The following is a 15,896-nucleotide window of genomic DNA, read 5'->3' on the forward strand; positions in this document are numbered from 1 at the left end:
CCTTCACTTGTGCCTTTGACAACTGGGGGAATTGTTACCTTCAGCCATTAAGACAGCCTTCTTTTTGGGCAAATAATGTGCTCACTGCCAGGTTTTTTCTAATGTATTCTTTTTTTTTTTTTTTTACTTCTTTTTAAAAATATGCAGTTGGGATAATGAATCTATCCTGGTTGCACAGAGCTGGGTGCCACGAGACACAGGTATGATCTTGCAATGATTGTGTTCAGTGTTTATAATTTTTATACCTCTCTCCACATAAAAGTTGTAAAATGACTTTTTTTCCCCCCTGAACAGTAATATTTGCTTCAGATGTAAGAATAAGTTTTGACAAATTTCGGAACTGCATGACAGCAACTGTAATCTCAAAAACCATTATTACGACTAATCCAGGTAAAAGGCCATCTGAAATATGTCCCTTTGGAAATGACTGTGTCACACATTTCAATGTTTGTACAGTGTATTTAAAAATGAAAACAAGGGGTGCCTGGGTGGCTCAGTTGGTTGGGCATCTGACTCTTCTTTTTGGCTCGGGTCATGGTCTCTGGTTGTGGGATTGGCCCCAGTAGGGCTCAGAGTCTGTTTAGGATTCTCCCCCTCTCCTGCTGCCCCTCCCACTCTTTCTCAAAAAAAAAAAGAAAAGAAAAAGAAAACAAAGCTTGGATTTCATTTGAATTAAAAGTGAAAGTTGCTTTATATACTTTACATTTATATTTTTTTTTTTTAGATTTTATTTAGTTATTTATTTGTCAGAGGGCGAGAGGGAGAGAGCACACAAGAAGGGGAGCGGCAGGCAGAGGGAGAAGCAGGCTCCCTGCTAAGCCAGGAGCCTGATGCAGGACTCGATCCCAGGGCTCTGGGATCTCGACCTGAGGTGAAGGCAGTTGTATGACCTACTGAGCCACCCAGGCGCCCCTTTACATTTATATTTCTTTTTTTTAAAAAGATTTTATTTATTTATTCGACAGAGATAGAGACAGCCAGCGAGAGAGGGAACACAAGCAGGGGGAGAGGGAGAGGAAGAAGCAGGCTCATAGCAGAGGAGCCTGACGTGGGGCTCGATCCCACAATGCCGGGATCACGCCCTGAGCCGAAGGCAGACGCTTAACCGCTGTGCCACCCAGGCGCCCCTACATTTATATTTCTTAAACTTAGAGTGAGTTATATCTTTGATGTCCTTACCAAAGAAAAGAAATGTGAAAAACCAGACTCATGTTTATTTTATTTTTTTAAAGATTTTTATTTATTTATTTGAGAGAGAGAAAGAGCAAGCAGGAGCAGGGGATGGGGCAGAGGGAGAGGGAGAAGCTGACTCCTGCTGAGCAGGGAGCCCGACACTGGACGTAATCCTAGGATCTTGGGGTCATGACCTGAGCTGAAGGTAGACGCTTAACCGACTGAGTCACCCAGGCGCCCCCAGACTCATTTTTTTTATTATTAACATATAATGTATTATTTATTTCAGGGGTACAGGTCTGTGGTTCATCAGTCTTACACAATACACAGCTCTCACCACAACACATATCCTCCCCAGTGTCCATCACCTAGCCACCCCATCCCTCCCACCCCCCTCCACTCTAGCAACCCTCAGTTTATTTCCTGAGATTAAGAGTCTCTTACGGCTTGTCTCCCTCTCTGATTTTGTCTTGTTTCATTTTTTTCTCTCTTCCCCTATGATCCTCTGCCTTGTTTCTCAAATTCCACATATAAGTGAGAGCATATGATAACTGTCTTTCTCTGATGACTTATTTCACTTTGCATAATACTCTCTAGTTCCATCCATGTTGTTGCAAATGGCAAGATTTCATTTTCTGATGGCTGCATAATATTCCATTGTGTATATATACACCACATCTTCCTTATCCATTCATCTGTCGATGGACATCTGGGCTCTTTCCGTAGTCTGGCTATTGTGGACATTGCTGCTATAAACATGGGGGTGCACATGCCCCTTCGGGTCCTGATGGTTGTATCTTTGGGGTAAATACCCAGTAGTGCAATTGCTGGGTCGTAGGGTAGCTCTATTTTCAATGTTTTCCAGAGTGGCTGCACCAGCTTGCATTCCCACCAACAGTGCATGAGTGTTCCCTTTTCTCTGTATCCTCCCCAACATCTGTCATTTCCTGACTTGTTAATTTTAGCCATTCTGACTAAATAGCCATTCTATTTCTTTCATGAGTATTCTGTAGTTTTCTCAGTACAGATCCTTTGCCTCTTTGGTCAGATTTATTCCTAGGTATCTTATGCTTTTGGGTGCAATTATAAATGGGATCGACTCCTTAATTTCTCTTTCTTCAGTCACATTGTTGGTGTATAGAAATGAAACTGATTCTGTGCATTGGTTTTGTATCCCACCGCCTTACTGAACTCCTGCGTGAGTTCTAGCAGTTTCGGGTGGAGTCTTGTGGGTTTTCCACATAAAGTATCATATCACCTACAAACAGTGAGAGTTTGACTTCTTTGCTGTTTCGGATGCCTTTTATTTTTTTTTGTTGTCTGATTGCTGAGGCTAAGACTTCTAGTCCTATGTTGAACAGCAGTGGTGATAGTGGACATCCCTACCGTGTTCCTGACCTTAAGGGAAGAGCTCTCAGCTTTTCCCCATTGAGAATGATATTCGCTGTGGGTTTTTCATAGGTGGCTTTTATGATATTGAGGTATGTTCCCTCTATCCCTGCACTGAAGAGTTTTCATCAAAAAAGGATGCTGTACTTTGTCAAGTGCTTTTTCTGCGTCTGTTGAGAGGATCATATGCTTCTTGTCCTTTCTTTTATTAATGTCGTGTATCACGTTGACTGATTTGCGAATGTTGAGCCAGCCTTGCAGCCCAGGAATAAATTCCACTTTGTTGTGGTGAATAATCCTTTTAATGTACTGTTGGATCCTGTTTGGCTAGTATTTTGGTGAGAATTTTTGCATCCGTGTTCATCAGGGATATTGGTCTGTAAATCTCCTTTTTGGTGGGGGCCTTTGTCTGGTTTTGGGATCAAGGTAATGCTGGCCTCATAGAATGAGTTTGGAAGTTCTCCTTCCATTTCTATTTTTGGAAACAGCTTCAGTAGAATAGGTATTAATTCTTCTTTAAATGTTTGGTAGAATTCCCCTGGGAAGCCATCCGGCCCTGGGCTCTTGTTTGTTGGGAGATTTTTGATCACGGCTTCGACTTCCTTGCTGGTTATGGGTCTGTTCAGGTTTTCTGTATCTTCCTTGTTCAGTTTTGGTAGTTTATGCTCCCAGACTCTTTTTTAAAGCATCATCCCTTGTCATGATTCTGGAGAGATCAATGTAATTGATTGGATCACCTAAATTATTGACTATTTAAAAAATAAATTCAGTTTTACTATATTCAAATTAGTTAGTACTGGAGCACCGAGAACATGAACGTCACACCATTAGTTCCTAACATAACAAAATGCCCAGAAGGCCCACCGGAGTGGTTGTTGAAAGGAGCTTATTCCAACACGCAGTCCAGGGAACAGGGTCTGGGGAGACTTGAGGGATTAGTGCCCTTAAGTATCCTCACAGTCCTTTGTACTGCAGATAGAGAGACACGCCCAGCACCCCACGCAGAGTACAGAGTTCCCAGAGACAGTCCTTCCCAACCTCAGGAAGACGGAACTGTGAAGTGGGTCATTTCTGACAATAGCTCCCTCTGCTGGTCTCTAACAGAGCATCAACAGTGACTGATTTTTATTTATTTTATTTTATTTTTAAAGATTTTATATATTTGTCAGAGAGAGAGAGAGAACTCACAAGCAGGGGAGCGGCAGGCAGAGGGAGAAGCCGACTCCTCGCTGAGTAGGGAGCCTGATGCGGGACCCTGGCATCATGGCATGAGCTGAAGGCAAACGCTTAACTGACCGAGGCAGCCAGGCACCCCTACAGTGACTGAGAATTACAAAGCAATTTTATATCTTTGACCAAACCATTATCAGCATTTTTTAAAGTAGCATGTCTATGAGATATGACATAAAATGACAAGATTCTGTGCCATACAAGTGGACTGGACCTTTCGTATCCACCCGAACACCATGTCCCTGAAAGTGGCATCATGGAAGGTGATGTCACATGCACATGCTGTGTGCAGGGCCTTGTCCTTGAGGCCAGTGACGAAACACAAATATCTCTGCCCACACGAAGCTCACATTCTAGCAGGAGAGACACAGATGATAAACGATAAAGATAACACATCTGTGAATTATGAAATATTGAAGAAGAAAAAGAGGAACAGGGTCAGGAGATTCCAGGGTGACATGGTGTATAGGGCAGGTTGCACTTTTACAGGGGGTGGTCAGGTAGGCCTCCTTGGGAAGGTGAGGTTTGAGCAAAGATGTGATGAGGCAGTGTGGGGATTCACCATGGGAAAGAGCGTCAGGCTCTTAGTAGTAGAACAGCCAGTGCAAAGGCCCAGAGGTTGGCCTGTGCCTGCATGAGGGCAGAACAGTCAGGAGGCTGTGGCTGGAGCTCATAGAGTACGGGCAAGAGGAGGAGTCCAGGTCAGAGGAGAAGGGTAGGTATCAAGAAGGCCTTATAGGCTAATGAAAGTATGTTGGCTTTTACTCTGTAGCAAAGGGTTTGGAACAGAGGAGTGACATTTTTAAAAAAATATTTTATTTATTTGTTTGATGGAGAGAGAGACAGCCAGTGAGAGAGGGAACACACACAGGGGGAGTGGGAGAAGAAGCAGACTCCCAGCGGAGGAGCCTGATGTGGGGCTCGATTCCAGAACGCCGGGATCACACCCTGAGCCAAAGGCAGACGCTTAACAACTGAGCCACCCAGGCACCCCAGAGAAGTGACATTTTTTAAATAGTAAAAGGATCTCTCTAGGTGCTTTGTTGTAAATTGATGGTGACACAACCACGATCTATTCTCAACATTTAGGACAACAGTGCCAGTCTTCAATTCCTTTTTTTTTTTTGAGGGGCATACTATGGTTTATTATATTTAATAACTTATTAACAGTTTTATTAGTATTATATCGAGTATTATATTAGTATTATATAGAGTGATGTCAATGAAACCTCCATCTTCTAAGGGTAAATTTGGCCTGGGAAAATTTCTAAAAGGCAGTTGGATTTGTCTGTTGGAAAAGGTTATCTCGTGTGATAGGACAATTGTATCAATAACTCAAGGCTAAGTTAAGGAAACACATATTCAGTGGGTGTTATCTATTTGGTTCTGAACACAACGTGAAGGGAAATGTCAAAGTGTTTGGGCAATCCCAGCTGCATTAGAATAAATACCTGCTTCTCAAAGAGACAAAGGAGAGTACTTAAAAGGGTGCGTGAATTTCTTTCTTTCTTTCTTTCTTTCTTTCTTTCTTTCTTTCTTTCTTTCTTTCTTTCTTTCTTTCATTTATTTATTTGTCAGCGAGAGAAAGCACAAGCAGGAGGATCGGCAGGCCGAGGGAAAGGTAGGCTCCCCGCTGGGCAAGGAGCCCTATACGGGACTGATCCCAGGACCCTGGGATCATGACCCAAGCTGAAGGCAGACATTTAACCGACTAAGCCACCCAGGCATCCCAGGGTGCATGAATTTTAATGTGCTTCTTTAAATCAGCCTTCTTTGTAACTTCCTGGCCTACACCTACCAAGTAAAAACTAAAAACCTCTAATGGCTTAAGCTTTCATCCTAGCTTTCCTTATGGCTTTCTCTGCCCTGAGAGTGTCCATGAGACAGTCCCGGATAACCTTGTCGTCAGGAGGGATCTTTACAGCAGTGCCTGTGGGAAGCCCAGGGGTGTGATTTCCACCGCCTCACTCCAGCACCTGCTCCTGTCCAGTGTGCAGCACTTCTGTCAGTGTTTCAGAAACATCCCTCCATTCATTCACTCATTAATTTACAATTATCTGTTGAATGCCTTTTATTTGCCAAGTGCTGAGATAACGTAAGTCCTTTTTGGATCAAGGCAGGACACGATGGGTAGATGGGCAGATGAGTAGAAAGACAGTTGCTGTATTGTGTACTGGAACTACAGAGCTGAAGAGGCAGACCCCTGCTCACAAGGAGATTCAGTCTAGTTATGTGAAAGAAGAGTGGTTAGACGTAGGGTTGAACTGGAGTGAGGAAGAAGCCCCTGCCTCTGCTTCAAGCACCAGCACGTTTGCAGAATGTTGATGTGGGCGAGGGAAGGCCAAAAGGCCATCAAGTGTTGGAGGCTGGGGGGCTTGAAGTTGAAGGGTGTCGGAATCACATGGGAGCCCTTTTTCAAAATCACGTTCTTGCCTTTGGTCACACCATCTGACTATTCCTGAGAACACTTGTGTCCCAAGTCAAGCAGTAAGGCTTTCAAATACACATAAATTTTTTTTTCCTGCTTAGAAAAGAAATGCATATAAAATTTAGAAAATACATAATAGCAAAAAGGGAAAACAATGAGCACCTATAATCTCACCATCTAGTAAGAGAATAATTTCTTTCATATATACTCTTCCAGATATTTTGCATACCTATGTATGTATGTTTTTTAAATGAAAGGAAATTGCACCGTATCGTTCTATAAGCTGCTCTTTAACAATATCTGGTGTACATCTCTTCATTTAGTAGACTACCACATCACATTGCTAATTGGCTGCATCATATTCTATTTGACTATGTTTTTATGTCTTCACTTTTACCATTAAAAATAATATTGAATCATTCACAATTATTTAAAAAGTAATCAGGTGCGCCTGGGTGGCTCAGTTAAGTGTCTAACTCTTGATTTCGAATCAGGTCTTGATCTTGGATCAGGTCTTGATCTTAGGGTCATGAGATCAAGCCCTGCCTCTGGCTCCATGCTCAGCACAGAGTCTGCTTGAGATTCTCTCTCTCTCTAAATCAATAAATAAAGTCTTGGGGTGTCTGGGTGGCTCAGTCAGATGAGCAGCTGACTCTTGATTTCAGCTCAGGTCATGATCTCGGGGCCTGGGATGGAGCCTCGTGTCAGGCTCTGCACTTAGCGGGGAGTCTGCTTGGGACTCTCCCTCTCCCTTTGCCCCTCCCCCTGCTACGTGTGTGTGCTCTCTCTCAAATAAAGAAATCTTTAAAAAAAATAAAATAATCAGTTGCTTTTCACTTCTTATGCATTTTTTGTTTAAGATACCCCAGAAGCTAACATCCTATTGAATTTTATAAGAGAAAATAAAGAAACAAATCCTTTGAATGATGAAATCGACAGTTATTTGAAAGAATCTGTAAATTGTAAGTGACCTTTAAATATTACTTTTGTCTTACATAGTAAAAGATACCATATTCTTATCCTGTGACTGCTGTATTTCCACTTTTTAAAAGGTTGTTTAAACCTTTAGAGGTTTAAGGGCACCTGGGTGGCTCAGTAAGTTGGGTGTCAACTCTTGGTTTTGGCTTGGGTTGTGATCTTGGGGTTGTGTGATCAGGCCCCGTGTGGGGCTCTGCACTGAGTGCAGAGTCTGCTTAGGATTCTCTGCCTCCCCTCTCCCTCTGCTCTTCCCTCTGTGCCCATGTGCTCTCTCTCTCTCTAAATGAATGAATGAATAATTCTTTAAATTATTATTCTTTTAATTCTTTAAAATAATCTTTAAACTTTTAGAGGTTTCTATAAACTTTTGCTAATCTGGTGGAAGTTAAAAGAATTGAGCTGACTGGCTTTTTCTTATTGATTTTTAAGAATTATTTATAGATTCTGGATATGAGTCCTTTGTCTCCTTTAAAGATTGCTACCATCTCCCATGCTGAGGCTTGCCTTCCCACTCTTTTAATGGCATCTTCCAGTGACCCAGAAAGTCTTCATTGACATAAAATGAATTAAATTTCTCATTCTTTTCCTTTTTTTGCTAATTATTTTTGCTGTTATGTCCATTTATATAATCAATTTTAATATAGCAAATGTAATAATTTTTCTCTTAGGTGAAGCTATTACATGTTCTCATTTGAACTTTATAGTTTTTCTATTAGGATATAATCCTTTGGAATTCTTAGAATATGTAGAGAGCTGTAATAACTTCTTTTTATTTTTAGTAAATACAATAGTTGATGTCTATACAGTTGAGCAATTAAAGGTAAAAGCTTCGCAGAATGAAGGGAAGGCTGACCCTTTCTACGGCATTCTTTATGCTTACATTTCTACACTGAACATTGACGATGACACCACAACAGTGGTTCGACACCGATGGTAAGCAGCCAGTATTGTCAGCACGTTCATTCTTGTAAGAAGTAAAGATCAACTATTGTTAGTAAATTTTAAGCTCTGTAGAAGTTAAAGCTATTCTTTGACCTAATAATTGTTATGTATTTGAAAAAAATGTATAAGTAGATAACCCATACTGAAGTTTCCAGGGTGAACTATGTAGATTCAAAGATAATTACCTTTGGGGCGCCTGGGTGGCGCAGTCGTTGGGCGTCTGCTTTCGGCTCAGGGCGTGATCCCAGCGTTCTGGGATCGAGCCCCACATCGGGCTCCTCCGCTGGGAGTGCTTCTTCCTCTCCCACTCCCCCTGCTTGTGTTCCCTCTCTCGCTGGCTGTCTCTCTCTCTGTCAAATAAATAAAATCTTTAAAAAAAACAAAGATAATTACCTTTGAAAGTAAAATTTGATTTGCCGTGTTTCTGCAGTCCTAAAATATAGAGATATAATGCTGCCAGAAACTTTTTTTTTTAAAGCTTTTATTTATTTATTCGACAGAGATAGAGAAAGCCAGCGAGAGAGGGAACACAAGCAGGGGGAGTGGGAGAGGAAGAGGCAGGCTCATAGCAGAGGAGCCCGATGTGGGGCTCGATCCCACAACGCCAGGATCACGCCCTGAGCCAAAGGCAGACGCTTAACTGCTGTGCCACCCAGGCGCCCCTGCCAGAAACTTTTTAAAAGATATTTTATTTATTTATTTGAGAGAGAGAGAGAGCATGAGCCAGGGGGCTGGGCAGAGGGAGAAGCAGACTCCCCATTGAGCAGGGAGCCCGACATGGGGCTCGATCCCAGGACCCTGAGATCATGATCTGAGCTGAAGGCAGACACTTAACCAACTGAGCCACCCAGGCACCCCTGCTGCTAGAAACTTTTAACTGAGATGACAGACTGTTGTTTTAATATATTAGAATATTATTTTGGTTGCCATGTCCTATAGCAATGCAAGGGACAGCATTTTTAAAAAAATTATTTTCAGCCACACGGTGAATATGATTTACAACCTCTCCTAGGTCAAAGTTAGTATCTACTTGTATAAAAAAGTAAACCCCCAGGGGTTTAATCATATTAGCTGAAAGATGCTTGGCAAGAAACATCTAAAATGTTACTGTGAAAGTCTATGAATTTTTGTAACTGAAAATTTTACTGAGGGGCACTTGGGTGGTTCAGTCAGTTAAGCGTCCAACTCTCGACATCAGGTCTTAATCTCAGGGTGGTGAGTTCAAGCCCCACGTTGGGCTCTGTGTTGGGCATGGAGCCTACTTAAAAAAAAAAAAAGAGAAAAAGAAAATTTATTGAGATAGTTCTAGATTCACATGGAGTTGTAAAACATAATACAGAGAGAACCTACATACTCTTTATCCACTTTCTCCTAATGGTAACATTTTATGAAACTATAGTATTACACCATAGCCAGGATACTGACATTAATTCAAGTTGGTGATTTTATTGAAATTTCATCACACTGGCATGCAGTAGTGTGTGTGTGTGTGTGTGTGTGTGTGTGTGTGTGTGTGTATTCTGTATGGTTTGATCACATGTGCAGGTTTGTGTATCCACCACCATAGTCAAGATACTGACCTATGGATTTTGAAAACATTTTATGATTTGGTATTAAAATTGAAAAAACCAATGTGGAGGCTGCTGTTGTAAGTCAAGTGTTTACTTTTTGAAAAACATTTTTCAAAAACTTGTGAAAATGTTATTGTCTCCCTAATTTTTTCGTATATCTTCAATATTGATATCTGAGGAAATGCATCTGGAAATTACCTTAAAAGTGATCTGTGCCCAGACAGGAAAGCACTATCTTCAGATCACACCCTTTAGTCTTTCTGTCCAAATTGGGTAAAGTAAGACCTGCCTCAAAATATGGAATAGCGTATAATCACTACTTAAAGAGAGAAGAGTGCGTCACTAGCAGTACCAAGAGCATTTTGGGTGTGAACCTGACCAACCCTAGGATTTTTCGGTTGATGTGCAGAGGCCTAGCACAGAAGCATCAAGTAAGCATTTGTGAAACTCAGGCTTTCTAGGCACAAGACAGGATTCCTCCCTCAGAACCCTGAGCTGAGGGGACTAGGTGGACATACCTGCAGTAGTGAGGAATGGGATGGGACAGGATGGAGGCAGGGCTGAGCGTCAGTTCTGTGGCTGTTTGGAGCTGGGAAGGGGTGAAGGAAAGGAGTCCTAGCAGGGGTAGGGTGGGAGGCAGGACCATGGAAATGGGATAGATTGCATGTTGTGTTGTTCCTTATTTCGTATGTCTATCTGGTATCCTGCACCGCTCTGAGGACTCTGAAGTTACTCTGATTTAGACTTTTCAGGGAGCAGGGTACTTCTGCGAGAGATCAGGTTGGTCATTTATGGTCTTCACATTTTATCCTTGTCTTTCTTTTCAGCTCGGGCTGTGGTTATGTTGTAAACGAATCATCCAGCACTTGCACTGCTTGCAACAAAGATTGTTTGGAATTTAAATCTGTTTTTCTCAGCTTCCACTTGCTAATTGACCTCACTGACCACACAGGTACCCTCCACGCTTGCAGTCTCACAGGAGGGGTTGCTGAGGAGACATTAGGCTGCACGGTAAATAACAGAAAGGAAAATGTGTTTAGAAATAATTCCAAATTGAATTCTCTTCCCCCCAAGTGTAGGTTATTTCAGTGAACAGTTGATAGAAATTAAGGCATTAATAAAGAGGTCTGGGGAAAAAAATCAAGCTTGATTTAAACACGCATTGCTTTAATGAACAAATAATTGCATGTTGTGTATTAAATCACAGCTGATTTTGCTGTTGGGGACAGCGGCCAAGGCTGTTGACGCGGGGAAGAAAGAAGACATTTTCTATAGTCAAGTAACAATGGGTAGAACAGCACAGTGGAGATGTTGATCAGTTGAGGCAGAAGGAGGGTATGGCGATATTTCACCAGCCAGCTAAGGGAAGTCACCACATAGAGTCAGGACACACACAGCGCCTTCCGACAGCAGCAGATGCTTAGGAATGTGTGCGCATGGTGACAGGGGCCTGGTTTTTCTTGTTAAAGCCAGCTCCTGCAGTTTGCCAGTAGCCCCCAGCCCCACTCAGCTTCTGGTTTGTTGAGGGGAGTTTCCTGGGCTGAGCCACCTGACTGGTTTCAGAGATTCAGTTCAGAGCCATTTGACCTTGTCTCCTCCATTAAGAGAATTGAGCTGTAATTACTATAAATAAAATTCCATTCTAGTGCGCGAAGCCAAGTTTCACATTGTTAGGATGAGTTATTTATATGGACTTTGGAAATATTTCTTTGATTGTTTTAACCAGGTAAATGAGTTTCTTGCAATGACGGATGAACAGAAAACAGCATTGAAGTGGCAATTTCTTTTGGAAAGAAGCAAAATTTATTTAAAAGTTAGTATATTTTACAGTACTCTGTTATTCTATATATTCAAGTAATAAGAAAATCCTAGAGTATGACCTAATAAGTCAGGGAATTTGTTATTTTTAATAATGTCCAGTTCCCAGATATGCAGAAGAATTTGACTAACGTGGATGCAAGTAATCAGGGTTTTTTTTGTTTGTTTGTTTTTTGCGTTTTGTTTTGTTTTGTTTTGTTTTGGTATACTATAAAGGGATTCCACATGACACCAAAGGAACAGACCAACAGGGCCACCTGGCTGACTCAATTGGTGGAGCATGTGACTCTTTAAAAAAAGGTTTTTTTTTAAATTTAAATTTAATTAAATAACATATAATGTATTATTGGTTCCAGGGGTACAGGTCTGTGATTCATCAGTCTTATATAATACCCTGTGCTCATTACAACACATATCCTCCCCAATGTCCATCACCCAGTTACCCCATCCCTCCACCTCCCCCTTCAGCAACCCTTAGTTAGCATGTGACTATTGATCCCGAGGTCGGGAGTTTGAGCCCCACATCTGGTGTAAAGATTACTTAAAAATAAAATCTTGGGGGAAAAAATAGACCAACAAAGACAGTATCTGTTATGTTTAGTCCAAGGAGGGCCATGGGTTGTAGAGTCAAAGTTGGTCCCCCACCCCTGTGCCACTCCCTCCCTGCCCGCAAAGCAGTGCTCCTCACTTCAGTGAGTAATGTCAGGTGGCACAGTCACATGCGTGGATGCAGGGGAGAGACAGACTGGGTTTGAATCCCCAGCTCCACCACTCCTCAGCCTCTGTGACCTTCTAGAGCTCTGTGGTCCCGCCTCCCCAGTTGGAGCAGCGCTAGCAACACTTCAGTGTGGGGGTCACAGCATCTTAGCATTAAAGGTGTAAAAACGGAGTGAGACAAACTCCTTTTGTTTTGCAAATGTGGAAAATGGGACCAAGAAATGCTGCTACTTGTGCAAAGTCACAGGTGAGATGGGCTACAGCCTACGCTCTCTCCTTCTATCAGTCTCAAATGTTTTCTCCTTTACACTCTTAAAAGTTTTCAAGCTCTTGTTTAAGAGAGTTATATCTGCTGGTATTTACTGCACTAGAACATGGCACTGAGAATAATTTAAAACCTGTCCATGAGCCCGCATTCCATTAATAGTCAGCAATGATATTATTTCATGTCCCACAGCCTCTAGAAAACCATAGTGTGTTTTGCCCAAGAGTGAGAGTGAGAAAGGCACATGGCATCTTAGTACAACCATGAAAATAGTTGTGATCTCATGGGTACTCTGAATAGTCTTGGGGAGCACTGCACCTGCTCCAGCTAAGCCTCAGAGACAGGTGTGCCCATTTCCCACGGCTTCATTCCTTGGGGCCTTAAGCACATCCGAGTAGGCTGCAGACATGGAGTTACCTACGGCCTCACTGATATTTCTAGCCATTAGTTTGAGGCCTCTTCATTACTAAGCTAAAGGGGGGGAAATTGCAGTAATATACTGGATCTATTCCACCATTGTCGTGGATCCATCTACATACCGTCATGTCCCAAATCGGAATATACTCAGATCTTTGACCAACTTTGTTTTTCCTCCAAACAAGAGGTACCAGTTGCTAATGCGTTTGATCAATTTAAATTCATGGCAAGTTACTTATAGTTTCCTTAACTTGATCCAAACATAACAATAAATTGCTGTCAAAAAAGGGACATTGTACCTTTCCAAAGGGCATGTTTAAAAGGTATTTAAGTCAGGGGCGCCTGAGTGGCTCAGTTGGTTGAGCATCTGCTTTCGGCTCGGGATGTGAACCCGGGGTCCTGGAATTGAGCCCCACGTCGGGCTCCCTGCTCAGTGGGGAGCCTGCTTCTCCCTCTCCTCCCCCTTCATGCTCTCTCTTGCTATCTCTATCTCTCTCTCTCAAATAAATACATAAATAAAATCTTAAAAAAAAATAAAAGGTATTTAAGTCAGATTTCACAGATTTTAAGCAGATATAAAAGGATTCTCTCACAAAATATAGTAAAGATTATGGGACTATAACAACAATTTCAATTATTTTAAATCAGTTAAAATAGAACAAGTAACTTAAAAGTAAGAACTCACATTTTTCTGCTAATATGACAAAAAACAAAGTATTGCTATAGAGATGGGCCATTTTGTATGTTTATCATATCTCAATTAAAAACAATGGCTATTTAAAATGGCTCAGCTGGAGGGATTTCAAAGCAAGGTATTTTAATATCTTTTTTAAAAGATTGATTTATTTGTTAGAGAGAACATGAATCGGGGGAGGGACTGAGAGAGAGAGAGAGTCTTAAGCAGACTCCCCTCTGAGTGGAGCCCAACATGAGTCTTGATTCCAGGACCAAAAGATCATGACCTGAGCTGAAACCAAGAGTCTGACGCTCAACCGACTGAGCCACCCAGGTGCCCCAGTATTTTAATGTTTTAAAATGCATGGTGACATGAACACAAGTCCTTGTAAGTCTGATATTAGTGTCAAAGAATGCTTTCGGAAAAGGGTAAAACCATGACTCTCATATAAAAATAAAATGAACGTGTCGAAGATTTAATTCGTTAATCAGTGAAGAAATTAGGAAGGGGTTCTTAAAAAGTGAATTCAAAGAAGAATTGGAAGACTGAACACAGAGGCCGACAGTCAGCAGTGCTGAACTGGGGTTATCTGGAGATGGCAAAACCCTCCTCTTCCACAGGGCAGAGCCGACTGCATCTTCACACAGACAGGATTCCTTTGGATTCCCCTGAGTGGGACTCCTATTTGTATCATTATCTGTTCTCTATAACATGCTGTTGAAAACAGCTCAGCCATGGCCACAAAAGGGGCTGAGCCCTGCAGAATGAGGCCACCCAGACTGTGGGAGGAGCGCTCCACTGAAAGATGCCCATTTAATCCTCTTTGCCCACCTCAGCCTTTCATAGTGTTTCGTGACATTTGTCTGTGTTTTCCTGTTAGTTTCTGCAATTAGCATAGCCAGCTGACATGCCCTTCCACTCTATGTTAAATAAAACAGTGGTGAAAGTGCTCTGTTAAATGTCAAGAACAAGATGTCATTATTAACAAAGTGCATCATTACATCCCCAGAGCCTAACAGACTTACGTTACTACCACAGGTTAACGCCTGTCACAGCTGCTAGTTTGAACACACTTTATTTTTTACATATTATTTCTTTATTTGTTAATTTGTTATCTCTACACCCAACGTGGGGCTCGAACTCACAACCGGGAGATTGAGAGTGGTATGCTCTTCCGACGGAGCCAGGCCAGCACCCCTTGAGCACACTTGAAACCCTTCTTTTGTAGGTGTTGGATTTGAAACTCCAACTTTCCTACCAAAGAGAAATGTCCTGAGAAAAATAACACTGAGTTGAGTTTTACAAAATCGCTGTCAGGAGGCAGACCTGTAAATTCTCTCCCAAACTTCTCCTGATGTAAACTCTCTCCATTGTCTTACAATTGGCACTAGAATTATGCTCCCACCTGCAAAACAGCTCGTTGTGGTTCTCCACTGCATTCTCTGTTGTGGTCAGTGGTTTTCAACTTTAAATACACTGTGATTTTTAAAATTAACTCCTTGTCTCTCTTTTCTCCCTACAGTTTTTTTTATCACATAGAGCAAGGGGTGGATTGAGAATTAGTGTGCTGTCATGTAAGCTCGCAGACCCTATTGAGGCCAGTAGGAACTTGTCTAGACAAGGAAAGATTTAAAACAAGATACTTTAAACTCTGGACAAGAATATGCGTTTCAACTCTCTGGAAAGTTTGAAAATTATGGATAAAATTGTATTTTGTTCAAAGGTGGTAAAAATGTTTCTATAAATTGTTACTACGTTTCCTTCTGGAGTTGGTTGGGGGTAAGTCTTAAAATCTCTCATCTGCCCCAGCTCCTTTCTTAGGCCTTCTCTACCAACTTTGCCCTCTCTTGCCAAGTTGGAAAATGTTGTGTGAATTAATAAACAAGTTTAATCTTCCCCACAGATGTCCATGATTTCTTTTCTTTTCTTTTTTTTTTAAAGATTTTATTTATTTATTAGACAGAGATAGAGACAGCCAGTGAGAGAGGGAACACAAGCAGGGGGAGTCGGAGAGGAAGAAGCAGGCTCCCAACCGAGGAGCCTGATGTGGGACTCGATCCTGGAACGCCGGGATCACACCCTGAGCCGAAGGCAGACGCTTAACGACTGCACTACCCAGGCGCCCCTCATGATTTCTTTTCTTAAGCCCCTTTCCTCTTTGTCTTGTTTCCCTGGAGAAAGATGGGAACCTCCAAAAATGACCTCCCTAGAGTTTGGCGGTAGCTGAAACTGCTCTCCAGGAGCTGGTGGGGCACAGGCGAGGGTTTCTCCGTGGCACAGGGTGGGAACAGC

At 42.0% G+C, this 15,896-nt stretch overlaps 1 protein-coding gene across 5 annotated transcripts in view; it reads left to right on the plus strand.

The window, feature by feature from the left end:
- Positions 1-15,498, plus strand: part of MEIOB (meiosis specific with OB-fold) — a 29,151-nt gene extending 13,653 nt beyond the window's left edge. For 2 of the 5 annotated variants that reach the window (XM_011226169.3, XM_034670626.1), the window contains exons 8-14: positions 148-200; positions 295-390; positions 7,081-7,182; positions 7,978-8,131; positions 10,539-10,722; positions 11,438-11,524; positions 15,127-15,498. In XM_011226169.3, the coding sequence (XP_011224471.1) occupies positions 148-200; positions 295-390; positions 7,081-7,182; positions 7,978-8,131; positions 10,539-10,722; positions 11,438-11,524; positions 15,127-15,237 (787 nt within the window). In that variant the 3' untranslated portion in view covers positions 15,238-15,498. Of the gene's footprint in view, positions 1-147; positions 201-294; positions 391-7,080; positions 7,183-7,977; positions 8,132-10,538; positions 10,723-11,437; positions 11,525-15,126 lie in introns of those variants that run through there. The other 3 variants (XM_034670627.1, XM_034670628.1, XM_034670629.1) reach the window with 3 other exon arrangements.
- The last annotated feature ends 398 nt before the right edge of the window (positions 15,499-15,896 follow it).

This window comes from Ailuropoda melanoleuca, chromosome 10 (genome assembly GCF_002007445.2).
Source record: "Ailuropoda melanoleuca isolate Jingjing chromosome 10, ASM200744v2, whole genome shotgun sequence".
Classification (NCBI taxonomy): domain Eukaryota; kingdom Metazoa; phylum Chordata; class Mammalia; order Carnivora; family Ursidae; genus Ailuropoda; species Ailuropoda melanoleuca.